The sequence below is a fragment of the Apodemus sylvaticus genome, chromosome 4 (assembly GCF_947179515.1).
Source record: "Apodemus sylvaticus chromosome 4, mApoSyl1.1, whole genome shotgun sequence".
NCBI classification, from domain to species: Eukaryota; Metazoa; Chordata; class Mammalia; order Rodentia; family Muridae; genus Apodemus; species Apodemus sylvaticus.
The window spans coordinates 98734939-98751326 of NC_067475.1; the positions used below are offsets into that span (position 1 = coordinate 98734939).

The window sequence follows — 16388 nt, forward strand, 5'->3', positions numbered from 1 at the left end:
ATCAACACTCAGAAATGGAATCTCAAGTATCTGGATAATGGTTATTCAATATGTAATCAAACAAATGTAATTAAAATAAATACCACTTTCATCACCTTCCAAGCTGACAAAAAATTAAAATTAAAAACTCTAATATTATAAAAGTATTTGGCAAAGTCAAGAAAGAGAAACCCTTGCATACTGATGGTGGAAAACTCTGCGACCTTGAGTGTACATATAATAGTTTTGCTAGGCAACAGTCATAGCCCACCCTCCACAGATTTAATAATTAAAATTGCATTTGCTATCTTAGTTTCTGTGGGTGAGATGCCAAGACATGTCTTGCTTGAATGTCTTCAAGTCAAATTACCGTGGGTGAGGGTTAGCTGAGGCTGCCATATTATGGGGAATCAAAGTGCTATGGAAAGCCCCAAAACTCGGGTTAGGCAAGATCTGACCCTCTTGTATCAGGATATAATTGGAATATGACTGAATGGGATGTGTGTATTTGATAGCTGTTAAGGGCAGGAGACACGTATCCCACTGTTTAGAATGGAGTGTGTAGCTCAATGCAGGTAAGGGGCCTAGGTTGCAAGGTGAAGTCTGTGTGTGTACACATGTGGGTAATAGTCTTAGGATATCAAGTGTGTATTTAGAACAGGGGTATATGCATAGTCAAGTGGATTCCTGGATTCCTGTATACCTACTGCCTAGATAATGGTTTATTGAACTGTTTTCCAGTAAGTATACTAAGATCTAGGGACAACTGCTGACTCTAGTGGGTAAAATACACAAGACAAGCACTGGCATTTTGTAACTCCAAAATGAAAGAAAATGCTCAGTACAAACACATTATGCCAAACAAAAGAGTACAGAAAGTTATTGACTTCTCAATGGCTAAAGTTAGGATAATTCTAAGACATACCCATGAATCGGTACCGAGTTAAATGATTTAAGAGTACACAGGACAAATCTTCCATGCAAATAAATTTCAGTCTTTGGACTTTATTCTAAGGAGTGAGTAGAAAACCTCACTACCTCTTAGCTATGAGCTGTACACAGTGATTTTCTTCTGAAGGAAGGGAAAGGGGGAGGAGCCACTTTACAGGGTAATAAGAAATTTGTCTAGTATGCTTAAGGCCCTGGGTTTGATCCCTAACAAAATACAAGCCACGCACGCACGCGCACGCAAACACACACACACACACACACACACACACTCAAAAAGTAGAAGGTTAAATAACTCAAAAAAAAAATGGTTTCTTTTTCTGTCTCGTTCTGGTGTGGACTGAACCTAGGGCCTTCAAGCACGTTAGACAGGCACTATACCACTGATCTCTACCCTATTATTTCTCTTTCTGCATCACAAGCCCTGCCTAGAATTTAATACTTCATATTACTTGAAGGATTGTGAAGTTATAGGTACCCACTTATATGAAACTGAAAGACAGCAATGTCTGAGAAGCGTACCTGATGTGCCAACCCCAGCACATTAAAAGCAAGCAGCCATGCTAGAGAAATGTGGCTACCCAGACTACCCAACCCCTAAAATCAATGAAAATTATGCCTTTTCCCTAGCCTCAACTTCATTAAAATTCACTGAGAATTTTCATCACACTACTTTACAGTAAGAGATATCTAGACAGATCTCTTGCCTTCATCAAGGCCTGCCTTCCTGGAACTGGTCATGTTATTTGAACACATGACAAAAGGCCAGGCATGGTGGTACATATCTTTAACTCCAGCACTTGGGAGGTGTAGTGGCTATTCCTGGTTGTCAACTTGACTATATCTGGAATGAACTACAGTCTAGAATTGGAAGGCTCACCTATGATCCTAATCTGGAAGCTCAGAGATATAAGTTTCTGACCTGGATCTTGGGCATGGAGATCTTGAAGCATAGTGGCAATGAATTTCAGATTAAGACAAGGAGATCTCTGAGTTCAAGATCATCTGGGATTAAAGGCATGGAGGCACACGCCTTTAATCTGGGCCACACCCTCTGCTGGAGACCCACACGCCAGTAATCTGGGCCACAACCTCTGTTGGAGACCTACAGCCTTTAATCTGGGCTACACCCTCTGCTGGGGATATATAAGGACATAGGAAGAAGGAAGATTTACTCACTCATCCTTGCCTGCTTGCCTCGTGGGACTGAGCAACTGCTAGATCCTTGGACTTCCATCCACGGCTGCTGCTGCCACCCATTTTGGGGGAATTGGACTATAGACTGTAAGTCATCGACAAATTCCCTAACTATATAGAGACTGCCCATACATTCTGTGACTCTAGAGAACCCAAACTAATACAGAAGTTGGTACCAGAAGTGGGGCATTCCTGTTACAACCTGACCATGTTTTGAAGAGGACTGTGGAAGGACTTTGGAACTTTGAGCTAGATGATCCATTCAGTGTGAAGAGATCTGTGGAATGTTCTATAGGAGCTTGGAAGATAATGTTGAGAACATTGCAGAAAATGGAGGTCTGGCTTGTGAAATTTCAGAGGGAAGATTAAAGACTCTTAAAGGGGCCATGTTTTGATTGTGAAGATTCTGTGGTTTTGGTTAGCTGGGGCTGAAGAATCAGCTGTGATTCGAATCTAAAATCACTTCTCATGATGATGATAGAGGACTTTAAGGACATAAATAACTCCCTTGAAGAAGCACAGGAGAACACAGGTAAACAGCTAGAAACCCTTAAAGAGGAAACACAAAAATTCCTTAATTATAGAAAAACAAGGACAGGCAAAGGAAATTAACAAAACCATCCAGGATCTAAAAATTGAACTAAAAACAATAAAGAAATCACAAAGGGAGACAACACTGGAGATAGAAAACCTAGGAAAGAGATCAGAAGTCATAGATGCAAGCATCACCAACAGAATACAAAAGATAGAAGAATCTTAGGTGCAGAAGATACCATAGAAAGCATTGACTCTACAATCAAAAAAAAAAAAAAAAAAAGCAAAAAGCAAAAAGCTCCTAACACGAAACATCCAGGAAATCCAGCACACAATGAGAAAACCAAACCTAAGGATTATAGGTATAGAAGAGAATGAAGATTCCCAACTTAAAGGGCCAGTAAATATCTTCAACAAAATTATGGAAGAAAACTTGCCTAACCTAAAGAGAGAGTTGCCCATGAATATACAAGAAGCCTACAGAACTCCAAACAGACTGGACCAGAAAAGAAATTGCTCCCGTCACAGAATAATCAAAACATCAAATGTACCAAACAAAGAAAGAATATTAAAAGCAGTAAAGAGAAAATGGTCAAGTAACATATAAAGGCAGACTATAAGAATTACACCAGACTTCTCACCAGAGACTATGAAAGATAGAAGATCCTGAGCAGATGTCATACAGACCCTAAGAGAATACAAATGACAGCCCAGGTTATTATACCCAGCAAAACTCTCAATTAGCATAGACGTAGAAAACAAGATATTCCATGACAAAACCAAATTTGCACAATTATCTTTCCACAAATCCAGCCCTACAAAGGATAATAGATGGAAAACACCAGCGCAATGAGGGAAACTACACCTAGAAAAAGCAAGAAAGTAATCCTTCAAAAAACATAATTCTACGTCTAACAACAAAAATAACAGGAAGTAACAATCACTTTTCCTTAATATCTCTTAATATGAAAATTAGTATTACCAACCTATCCTAATCAATTGAAATTCAAAAATAGGAATTATAAATTTCTTAGCTGTCTCTCTAATTCGGTAATTGGAGAAATATTGTACAATCCATACACACTTTCTGCTTGTTTGTATGTGACAGTGTCTTGCTGTGTACCACATAATAGTCTTGAAATCATGCTTCTCCTATCTTGGCCTCTCTGTTAGTAAGATTGTTTATCTGATACTATACTATACTTTTTTACACTATACTACGGTTTTCAGAACAGCTTACATATTTTAAAATTATTTGTACAGCCAAAAGAAACATAGATAGTTAATTTGGGAGGTAGCTTATAAGAGAACAACAAAAAGACTAAATGTTTTACTTGATATTTATAATTATTGCATCAATTTTGAAGATGACCTTAAAAGTTACTCTTTTTCTGAGATGAATGCTTTTAAAAATCATCACAGTCAATGAACCAGAATCTTACCCTCACCTATGTCTGTGCCACCCTCCAAGCAGAACCATTGTTCATTGAAACAGTTGGTGAATGACTTCATGGACAAACCATCTTAATACGCACGCCATTTCTTAAATGAATGTGACCTGTTCCCTGTGGGCTGAGAATGATGATAATCACTCAAGTCAAATAGCTTTGACCACAGCAGTTATTCTGTATCCAAATAATTGTGCCTACAATTTATTCTTTGGCACAGCAGAACTGTCAACTCTTAGCTTAGCTACTATGGAGGTAAAGTCCTTCGGTGATGTGAGGGACATTGAAGTACAGCCTTATTACAATGAACTCCAATGTCTAAACATTGTTAAAATAACAATGTATGAGTTTGTACCACAGTAAGAGTCAAGATTTTAAGCTCTACTACAAACAAAACAAATAAATAAAAAGACCTCATATTTTTATATTCATTTAATAACATGTCCATCATTGTTATAATTGGTTTAAAAATATATAGTATTGACTATAATAAAATTAAAAATTAAAAAAAAAAAGAAAAGATAGTACTAAGAAAATACCCATAAAAATCACAAAAAGAGGGCTGGAAAGATAGCTCAATGCTGGACTACTTGCCTAAAGTAAGTAGCCCTAACCAGTCCTCATTATCACATACACACTCAAAAAAGGTCACAAAAGATACCATCATTACTTATCAGGCTTATCTTAAAACACTGACAAGGATACAGAGTACTGGAACCCTCACCCACTGCTCGTCTGAAAACCCAATGGCACAGGCACTTTGTTAAAGTAAGATTAAATATTCATTCACTACAGGATGTAACAATCCCATTCTAAGTTGCCATTGTTTTTCACCTGCTGAGAATCAAAGCCAGGGCTTCACACATGCCAAGTAAGTATACTACCAATAAAGTATCTACAAACTCACTTTCAACTTCTAATTCTTTACTAAGGGAAAAAGCAAAAGCAAACCAACCCAACCCCAAAAACCTATACAGAAATGTTAATAGCAGTTTTAAGATCGAAAGCTAAAAACAAATGTATCTTGACATAGGAATGGATAAATGTGGTCCAACTCTACAGTGTACTATCAGAAATAAACGGAAATGCTGGATATATTTAACTTGGGAACCTCAAGTAACTAGGCTAAGTGAGGAAAAAAAAAAAGCCCACATACTGTGTGATGTCACTCATTTACTTTAGGAGAAGCAAACTAAGTTCAGAAACCAGATTAGATATTGCTAAGAGAATAGAGAAAAAATTTAAAAACAAAGAATGAGGATTTTTTGTGTGTTAGAGCTGACCTGAACTTTGATTGTGATTATATAATCTGCACACGTTAAACCTTCAGATATATCAGAGTGAATTTGGCTTTATGTTGACAATGAACTTTTAAAAGGGCAAGTAATAGGGTTGGAGGATGGCTCAGCAGTTAGGAGCACTGACTGCTCTTCCAGGGGTCCTAAGTTCAATTCCCAGCACCCACATGGTGGCTCACAACCATCTGTAATGGGATCCAATGCCCTCTTCTGGCATGTCTAAAGACGGCTATAATGTACTCACATAGAGAAAATAAATTTTTTTATTATTATTTTAAAAAGAACAAGTAATAATAATGATTCTACATAATTAAACCATACTAGATTTTGTGGGGTGACTTAAAAGTCCACAATAATATTTAAAAAAAAAAAAAAAGTGAATGAACACACAATTCTCCATGGAAAAAAGAGCTTGTCGTCAGAACAAGAAGCCAGAAAACAACGCAAAGTTTGGGAGCATCTGGACTCATGGCAGCACAAACATCCTATGATAATGCACCGTGTCTGGCATCACTTGAGTGCCACTGCCAAAAGGACATAAAATAGTCACAGGAAAAAATGACAAAGCCAAACATAGGTCACTCTGTAAGATATCCATCTTGGATTCTTTAAAACATGTTAATTAAAAAACATATTTTATATGTTCACAGGGCAATCAAAATAAAACCAATGTAAGAGGTTGGTTTATACTCCAATATTTGGTTAATACCCAAAGAATCCTAACTTTTAGTCATCTAAATAATCTAAAGTAATGGAAATACTACAGTGCCTCCTATATTAATAATCAAGCCAATAAAACTGCATACATGAGGTGGCCTAAACATCAGTCACAATTATATTCCATCTAATCTCTTATAGTCTATCAAATTATGAAACCTTTACAACACTTTAAGTGAACAATCAAAATAGCAATTTATTCAAGTTTAAGGTCAATTTTCTCCTTTCAAAATATAAGGGAATACATGTAGTACACAAGAAAGGTTGGCCCTGAATCAAGGCCAGCAGTTTATCGAAGCTGTTGGTTTCAAGCAGGAGCCTAAAGAAATGTCTTTCTAGGGTCTGTTGGCCATTTTCAGAAACTTGTAAATCTAATGGTCAATTCACTAGAAACAAACATCTGGCAAAGAACAAAAAACCAAAACAAAACAAAAAAACAATAAAGGTTTTTGCCAACTTCCTGAGGCCACAGATATGCAAACAGCATATGACTCATCATGACATCATTGATGCACCTTCTTCACCAGTGGCATCTTGAGAAATTTGAAGGTCTTCAAGCATCTCAGCCAGACTAATTCGGGGTGCTCCTTCATCATCTGTGTCACTTTCCACAGGGATGGTTGTATCTAAGGAAGCAGACATTAATTGGTCCCATAAACAAATACGGAAATGCACACAATAACGCCTACATAATCACTACTAAGCAATCATGCAGTAGTGGAAGCTCTCCGCTCTTATCTACAGCAAGTTTTCAAATACTGAATGAGCTGATTAAATGTACAAGAGCTAGCAACTTACAGGATCAGGTTAAGAATCAACTACATATAAAATATATATCAAACAACATTTAATAAATGTTACTGCTCTTTATAATCTGTTAGGTAAAAGTCCAACTACAACAGTTTATAAGACAAATAGAAGTCACTTATGAAAACCAAAGTTTTAAGACATCAAATACCCTCACTGATACCATCTACAACATGACTTCAATACTCCTAAAGCACCAACCTCTGTAAATGTTGACATTTTTTCTAATTGCCTCATCTTCTTCAAGATCTTCAAGAAAATCTTGATATTGCCTGTAAGAAAAAGAAACTTTGAGCACTGCACTAAGAATTATAGTATTCTCAAATATGGATATTAATTAAGTAGGTAAACTGGAAAACAAATTTCCTTGCAATATTATATAACTGCTGTTATTATGGTGATGTTAAATCTAAGACAATGAAACTGTAACTGTAGTCCTAGAAAACCAGGTGCCTTCTTCTGGCCTCAATGGGTACTATATGCACATGGTGCACAGATATAAATTGAGACAAACACTCATACACATAAAAATAAAGATCTCAAAACAAAACAAATTCAGGCCACACACAGACACATGTGCACACTCCCCCACACACACACACCCCACACACACAGAATTAAGGCCACATTTAAATCATTCAATAAACATTGTTTTAAAAAACATTTTCACTTCTGCTCACTATCTGAAAAGTAATATCTAATGTGAGTGCACTAGTTTTTTAGGCTTAAGACATAAGCAAATCATCTATTTGTGATAGTCACAAGGTAACTGTTCATTATACTTCAACTTCTTAACTATATTATTTACAGTAACACTATAATTACAAAGACTATGACCCAGGAAATAATTACTGAGCTTGAATAATATCATTATATCTTTTTATGGATTCTCTTATATAGATTCCATTTATAGTTTCTAAGTTAATTTTTACTGCAAAAATCTACTGGGTAATAGCAATTTCTTTACAGTGTAAAACTATTATCTAAGGCTTCCCCTTGCAACTACTTTTAAGGGTTCAGGAAAGCAGGACCTTTCATCATCTGTGTCCATGACTTCTCTGTCTCTCGCAAGCTCTTTCAGTTTCCAGTTTCTACGGCGCTGGCGTTTGGTACGGTCATAGCACTTCTTAATTAACACCTGCAAACAGAAATATATGCAGTTATGAAACACTGAAATACACAGTAGGGGGAAAAACTCAAAACTTGGACATGCCAGGAAATGATGGCAGCAGTTACATTTCAGGAGAAAGGTGTAGAGGTCAAGAGGCAGTGTCAAGAGAACTTTTAAAACTTTTACCATGTATGAGGATGCATTTGAGCATTATTTAACTGAAAATTTCAAACGACTAAACGTTAAACTTTTAATACCCAAAACCTGCATTGTTTTCTCCTCAAACTTCAATTTTCAGCCACCATTCACACAGCCCATTTTGAAACATTACAGACACTTTGTTTTTCATAGTAATAAGCACTTAGAAAACGTACAAGTCTTTTATAACATATAATAATATGTATTAGTGAAATAGTTTTAACATTTTTAAGAAAACCAGTGATCTCCTCATGTGACCTTTAAGAAATACCAACTCTGAGGCTGGAGAAAGGACTGAATGGTTAAGAACATTTGCTGCGCTTGCCAAAGAGCTGGATTCCATTCCTAGCACCCACATGGGGGCTCACAACCATCTGTAACTGCAGGTCCAGGAGACCTGGACACCCTCTTCTGACCTCCACCAGCACTGCACACACCTGTTACATATCAATACATGCAGGAAAGACATTCATACACATTAAGTGAGACAAATAAATCTAAAAAAAATACCCATTCTTATTTCATACCCTTTTTCAAATTTATTAACTTATTTATCAACCGATGAAATAGAAACCTATTACCAGAGCTTCATTTTTGCTCATAGATAAAGAAAGTCATAATTATTCTAAAAAGATTAAGCAAGTGGGAGTAAGATTATTATCCTTCATTTCATTCACTGCTGTTTATGAACTCTAAACTCACCATATTACAACTCTTTACTTTTCACAGGTAAAACTTTATCTAAGAGTTGACATTAAGAAGATTATTTTAAATTCTAATTTTTACTAATACTGAATAGTGGCCTCAATTCTAAATGTCCTGTGAAGCAGAGAAAATATATAATTTATAATTTAAAACTGTGTCTGAAAAAATTTTATAAGTTATCATTTCTAAGTACAAATTTATTTGCATTGTATCACCAGCATTTCAGTTCTGTTTGGCAGTACTGGGTAATGGAAGATAGGGCCTTATGCTAGGTGAGCACCTCATTTTTATAAGTCTTCTTGTCTATTTTTGGGTTTTTTTGAGAAGGGTCTTTTTTTTCACAAACTATATTTAAAGTCACTGGCTAATCCAGGTAGGTCTTGAGTTTGTGATCCTCCCAACTCCGCGTCCTGAGTACCTGAGACTGTAGGCCTATGCCACCAAGGCTAGTGGCATCAAGTGTTTTGCCATGAAAACGAAAATTTGACTGGGGGAGATCATGATGAATAAATCCTAAGAATTAACTAGGAACAAGGATAACCAATCTAAAGCCTTACCACATCCGGAACTCTGTCTGAGTTCATTTTGTTGACATGCTCATCATTTAGGTTACAGTTGGCCAAATCAAATCTGAAATATAAACAATGAGTTAAGGAGTATCCTTTGTGTGTCACTCACTGTACTCTCTAATAGCAGTGTACATACACATCTATCTTTCTAAGAAAAAGTTAAATGCTTTGAAGCTGAAACATAGTAGTAGCTCATGCCTTCAAACCCAGCACTATGGAGGCAAAAGCAGTCAGATCTCTGTGAGTTCGAGGCCCGGCTGGTCTATAGAGTGAGTCCAGGGCAGCCAGGGCTACACAGAGAATCCCTATCTTGAAAACTCAAAAAAATCCTCTTCCAGACTGTGGACACTAAGGCACACACATGCATACAGGCAAAACATACACACACAATTTAAATATTTCATGACAGGGTCACACTGCACTGTACGTTGTTCACTGTTGCTCCTCTTTCCCATATACTTGTTAAAGAAATAAGACAGACACAGCAGCCTTAACCTCACAACTCAACTGAATGAGCCCTCATAGTTAATACAAGAAGTAATAACCTTTCATTCTCTCGTAAATGGAACTCAAACTCTGAACAAAACACACTAGATGTCTAGAACACACTGATGACCTCAAATGCATAAAGATTGTTATTTGCTTTTATGGATTATGTCTAGCATACAGGCTGCAGTTGTTGTTTGGGTTTTTTTTTTTTTTAAGTTTTTTATTGTGTCTATGTGTCTGTATGTCTGCGTGTGTGTAAGTGCCTGGAAGTGAGAAGTGTTAGATCCTTTAGAACTGGAGCTATTGGGGGCTATGACCTGCCTGATAAGAGGACTAGTAACAGAGCCTGGGTCCTCTGCAAGAACAGTACAGACTCTTCAGCCCTAGCTGTTTCCAAAAAGTGAAGTATTTTCACAGCTATAAAAGCTACCCAGTCTCATCAAAAGCTGAAACTATTTATCTAACTATATAAAATAAATTCAATGTTTAATTGCCAAAAATCTTTGAATAAATGACACTCAGATGATGTCCCAAAGGGAACAACTATGGGCTTCTACTCAATCCATGGGTTTATAGTTATCAATAATAAAAGTAAGCTGAAAGGCTCTTAAACACTCTTAAATCTTTTGAAATTAACAAATTTACTATTTTAAATATTTATTGGCTTCTAAAGAAAGCCTGCAATGCTATCTGGCAAGTTAAAATACAACAAAATAAAACAAACCCCAGCACCAGGTCTCCAGGATTTAAAAGATGTCCCAAGTGAGTCCGGCAAAAATACTGTTTATCTGTATTCATTTCAGATGTCTTCTGGATCCAGACTTCCCCAAGAGTATGCTTTACAGAAAAGAAGAAAATCATTTCATAGAAAAATTAAATATAATGCTGACTTTTTTCTCATTTAATATGAAAACAGCTTTCAACTTTCCAGAATTCTAAAACAGTCAAAACTAACAAATTACCAAATCAGGAATGCAGAAAATTACTCCAAAGGAAACCATAAAACAATATAAAACTTATATAAAACATTAAAATATGCCTCCTGAAAAAAAAAAAAACAAAAAAACAAAAACAAAAAAAAACATGCCTCCTGAAAAGTATACACACACACACACACACACACACACAGAGCATTTTCACACGAAATTCGTAAAGACTGGCTAACTCAGACTGAGCAAAAAATTAACTAAAAAGGTAAAAGAATCCTAAAGCAAGAAAACAGTCTAAACAAATGCCTGAAAGATCCAAGACTTAAAAGAGAAAAGAAACAAGAGTTCAGAAAAACCTATGAATTTCACCAAATCACTGACCCTGAAACACAGGCACACCCAGTGGGCTGGAGAGATGGTCAGTGGGTAAACTCTGCTGCAACAAGTCTGATGATCTGAGTCTGACCCTCTGTGCAACTCCTCCAAACTGCCCTGGAAGGCCTACCTGTACTAATGTGCATATTCACAGCCCCCCCCCCCCCTAAATAAAATTAAAAATACGCATCTCTTAAACACTCTCAGGAAATATTTTAGTTTGCCAGACAGTGGTGGCGCATGCCTTTAATCCCAGCACTTAGGAGGCAGAGGCAGGCGGATCTCTAAGTTCAAGGCCAGTCTGGTCTACAGAGTGAGTTCCAGGACAGCCAGGGCTACACAGAGAAACTCTCTCTCTCTCTCTCTCTCTCTCTCTCTCTCTCTCTGTATATGTGTGTATGTATATAAACATATATGTATATATATGTTTAGTTTACCAAAATGTATATGCCCTTTTAATTTAGAGAAAATACAATAAATGAAGTCAAATAGCATTATAAACTAACAGTAATAGAAATCCAAAAGGTAGCATATTCTACAAAATATGTGCACTTTCAGGTTAAGAAGTTGGTATCATAACAAGACAGGGAGGCATTATGACTGAAGAAAGATTTAAGAAGTACAACATTCATGTAACTTAATGTGTGTTCCACACCTAGATACTAGTCTGAAAAAAACCTCAAAACACTTCTGAGACCAAAAAAAAGAAATCTATTCATAGACCAAATGTAGTTCTTATAGTTATAATCTGATTAACTCAAAAGGATCTCTATGATGTACAAATATCTATGGATGATTCCATATTTAGTAATGATTTGAAAGTCAAGAGACTATCCAATTGGTTCCCCTCTAACAAAATAAAGGAGAAACATTAAAAAAATTTTAATTAAAAAAGAAAAAGGCCTTTTCCCATAACAAAAGGAAAAAAAGTTATCAGAATGTAGTCTATAGTCCAGCAACCTTACCACAGTGAGTCCACTTTTAAATTTTGTTTTATTTTTGTGAGACAGGGTGTCAGTCTGGTACTAGACATGTAGACCAGGCTGGGACGCACTACCACACCCTGCTATGATGACTCCATTTTAAAAAATTTTATTTCGTGTGTGTGTGTGTGTGTGTGTGTGTGTGTGTTTAGTGTTATGACAAGGGACACCGGCACATGCCATAGCACACAGTACACACTTGGAGATCAGAGAAAAACTTTGTAATGTGGATTCAGGTCATTAGAGGTCACTTTTACCTGCTGAGTGATCTCTCTGGCCCCTCACTAACTAACTTCATGGATGTTTTACTGTAGCTGGTCTCCACAATTTATAATTAACAACAATTAAAAACCAAAATTTTTAAAAGAACTGAAACGATACTGTCACAAACTGAGTAAAAGCGGGTAGATGCTGCCTACCTTTTTAGATATCACTCCAGCCCCTGCACTGCGCTTCAGATCTCGGACTACGCTGCATTCTATCACAATAAACTCTTCGAGCTGTTTAGGATGGCATAAACTGTTGAAAGGATGACTCCAGAAAGTGTTCCCATCAATATCTGCAACTAAATAAACAGAACGCTCAAAACAAGATAACTGACAGATTCGGAGTCATCTACTGTGTTAACCAGAAGTATGTAGGTATCAAGCAGGAAGTAACTTGACAACAAGAACTGAAGTCACGGTAAGTCATCACTGACTTCCATACATGAGCTCCAAACCCCCCATGGCACAAGGGAAATGTCAGGTGTCAAACATATTACATCTTACGTTGTTACTACAATCTGAATGCCACAGAACAAATTCAGTCAGTTTGATGGTGATTTCATTTGCTGAAATTTTATGGCAGAAAGCAATTAGTCACCTCAGCTGCTTAGGTTGTAAGACACAAAGCCTACTTTTGTCTAACAGATAAGAATGCCCTTTTCTGCATTCTACAGATAATTACTATTACTTCAAATAGACCTTAGTTTTGATATAATCACTGGGTTATTGAAAAATAGCAAAATAACAGAAAACTGATAAGAAACAAGAAAAAGATGGAGACAAATACCAAAACTTCTATAACTATGGAGTCTTCCTTTTTTAAAAAATGATTTACATAATGATATCCTAAAAATGGCCCATAATAATGATAAAAAGTTAAAATTCTAATTTAACTTATGCTTCCCAATGAATCCCAGCCCAAATGTCCCCAAATTTAATATAGCTGTTTAAAAACTAAAACTTGCAGGCTAGGCATACAGTTTAACAGGCACAGGACTCTGGGTTCAATGCTTGTACATAGACTTAGCAAAAGACTTAGTGACAAAAATTGCATTAAGCTGAAATTTTTCATAATAATGAAAGGAATAAAAGTATAAAATATCTAAAAGTTCACAAAATTGTTTCTTTAAAAGAGAAAGAATATAATGCTTTATAATTCTTTTTTTTTTTTTTCTTCGTTTTTTCGAGACAGGGTTTCTCTATGTAGCCCTGGCTGTCCTGGAACTCACTATGTAGACCAGGCTGGCCTCGAACTCAGAAATCCCCTGCCTCTGCCTCCCAAATGCTGGGATTAAAGGTGTGCGCCACCACCAACTGGCTATGTTTTATAATTCTATTATTTTTAAAATACTAAATTTTAACTATTAGTCTTCAAAAATAATATTATCAAGAATGACATTTGGGACTAGAGATACAACTTATTTGGAAAAATGCATGCCTAGTATCCACCAGGCCTTGGACTCAATCTCCAGTACTATGTAAGTTGGTATCATGTCATACTTCTGTGATCCCAGTGCTGGGGAGATAGAGGGTCAGGAACTGAAGGTCATTCTTGAATATAAAAATAGTTCAAGGACAGCCTAGGCTACATGATACCATGTCTATAAATAAATAAATAAACAAACAAATAAATAAATAAATAAAGCAATTACTGTTAACCATAAGGCCAAAATTGTTAAGATTTTGTTCCAAAGCTAAATTTAGTTCCAAACCTTACCTTGTAGGGTGTTTGGGTCTATGAGATGGATGGCACTAGTTACTCGAATACAAATACATATCTGGCTCATATTTCCAAGGCTCTGTGCCAGTTTTGGTGATAGACAGACCACATTATCCTAAGCAAAAAGAAATAACATTGAAAATAAGGCTAATTCTAAATTAGCAACCTCTGATAAACACTCATTAATAAACCTGATAAAATCGGCCTTGCCCAACCAAACTGTCTGTCTGAACATATGTAGATTTACCAAGCCTCATGATTCAGCCTACAGGATGCTACTACCATGCTTGGATCCACGAGATTATCATTCATTCTTGGGTCAACAAATGACCTGCAGATTAAGAGTCACAACTTCGAACTTTATGGTTTCTCTACACACTTTACACAGTCTCAAGATGGGCCCATTTGTCTCACCTGAAATGTTTTTAAGTATCTTTTTTATCATCAGTCTTCCACATCCATGTGTTTGTTAAATTCATTTCAATTTAATTGTAATATGAATACCTGCTTGTCATTTTGTATGTTAATATACTATATATTCTAATCAAAGTATAACATTAAGAATACAGTGACTTTCTAAATCTCCTTGTGACTGACTTCTTTTGATCTTCACAAAACCAAGTTTCAATAGAAAATATGTTTCTCTTAAAATAGCTAAATGTTTGAGTCTATAGTTAAAGATCAAAGATTTAGTGACTGAAAAAGTCACATCTACATGTACAATTTTCAATGGAAGATACTACATAACCCACAAAGTTACTTGTATGTTTCTTAACTGTACTAAAAGATACAAGTGACTGGGCATAGTGGTATACACCTCTAATCCCATACTTGGGAAGCAAAGTCAGAGAATCTCTGAGTTCCAATCCATCAAAGACAAGACCTTAACAACTGAAAATAAACTGCACATTCAAGGCTTTTCCACTGAAGTGGACTATACATTAACAGCTACTCCAACTCTTAGGTCTGAACTAAGGAGCTCCCCAAATATATAATCAGCCTTCTATATCCATGTGTTCCATAAGTGCTAGTTCACCCAACTGTGGATCAATGTTTTTTTATTAAGCACTGCACCTGTACTAAACAGGTAGTCTTCTTCTTTGTTTTCCTTAAAAATAAGATTGACTAATAACCATTTACATAGCATATATATAATATATGCTATGCTATATATTAGGTTTAAGTATAACATACTACCACAATTTTATGAGGAACTTGTAAATCCCTGTAGTTCAGCATATACAGGGACTCTTTAATTACCTACACATGCCACATTACTATATCTCCTTTCATTGTACTTAATACACAGGCCTAAATATGCGGTCATACCTAAATTTGTATTGTCCAGGCTTTTATTTTTTTAAATGAGGACTGGCAAAAAGTAGAACTCCGGTAACTACTTTTGGCTAGAACACAGCTAGCATCACTTGTTTTCATATTATCGTCCACATCTATGCATACACCAGGTACATATACAAAACTCTTACCCACACATATTTCAAAATGGCTATCTTTTAACTGTCGTTTCTTATAATGTTAAGTCATGGAATTGTTGTGTTCACTAGGATTCTAATATTTAATAAAAGGAGATTGTTAAAATTTACAATCAACTTGTCTTTGCTAATTTTAGTGTGAGGGGGTTGGGGGATGTTGATGGGCATCATGTAAGAAGTGCTACAGTGGGCAGGTGAGCTCCCTGGAGAAACTTGCTAGGCTACCTGGGGTGCACTCTGCAAAGGTATGGCCCTAGAGACTTCATCCCAGGAGTGCTTCTTGCTACTAATGTGCTTCTCGTGACTGTGAATGCCACACTCGTTTATTTGGCTTGGTCTGAGTGGATACCAGTAGTCCTCACTGCCTGTAGCCTGGTGAAATTACTTCCTGGGTGACAGCCCACTCTGTTGGGCAAGTTTTCTGCAGATCAACATGAGGATGAAAGTTCTTGAGATAATACTATTTAGATGATTTAATGATTTTATAGAATTACTGATATAAGTAATTTTTGGAAATTTAGCTTAATATAAATAATCTTGGTATGGTAGGACAGTTGATAGAAAGTTTAAAAAGTCAGAATCAAAAATAGACTGCACAAGGTAGGGGACAATGGTGAATAGG

At 36.3% G+C, this 16388-nt stretch overlaps 1 protein-coding gene and 1 non-coding gene across 6 annotated transcripts in view; one reads left to right on the forward strand and one right to left on the reverse strand.

The window, feature by feature from the left end:
• Positions 1-6291: 6291 nt before the first annotated feature.
• Positions 6292-16388, reverse strand: part of Nmd3 (NMD3 ribosome export adaptor) — a 29219-nt gene continuing 19122 nt past the window's right edge. For all 5 annotated transcript variants that reach the window (XM_052180357.1, XM_052180359.1, XM_052180360.1 and 2 more), the window contains 7 exons: positions 14271-14388; positions 12707-12852; positions 10725-10837; positions 9500-9572; positions 7960-8066; positions 7130-7200; positions 6292-6747 (listed from right to left, as the gene is read on the reverse strand). In XM_052180357.1, coding sequence (XP_052036317.1) covers positions 6617-6747; positions 7130-7200; positions 7960-8066; positions 9500-9572; positions 10725-10837; positions 12707-12852; positions 14271-14388 — 759 coding nt within the window. In that variant the 3' untranslated portion in view covers positions 6292-6616. The remainder of the gene's footprint in view (positions 6748-7129; positions 7201-7959; positions 8067-9499; positions 9573-10724; positions 10838-12706; positions 12853-14270; positions 14389-16388) is intronic.
• Positions 6386-6523, forward strand: LOC127683879 (small nucleolar RNA SNORA2/SNORA34 family). The gene has a single exon (XR_007977665.1). It is a non-coding gene; the product is annotated as a small nucleolar RNA SNORA2/SNORA34 family (small nucleolar RNA).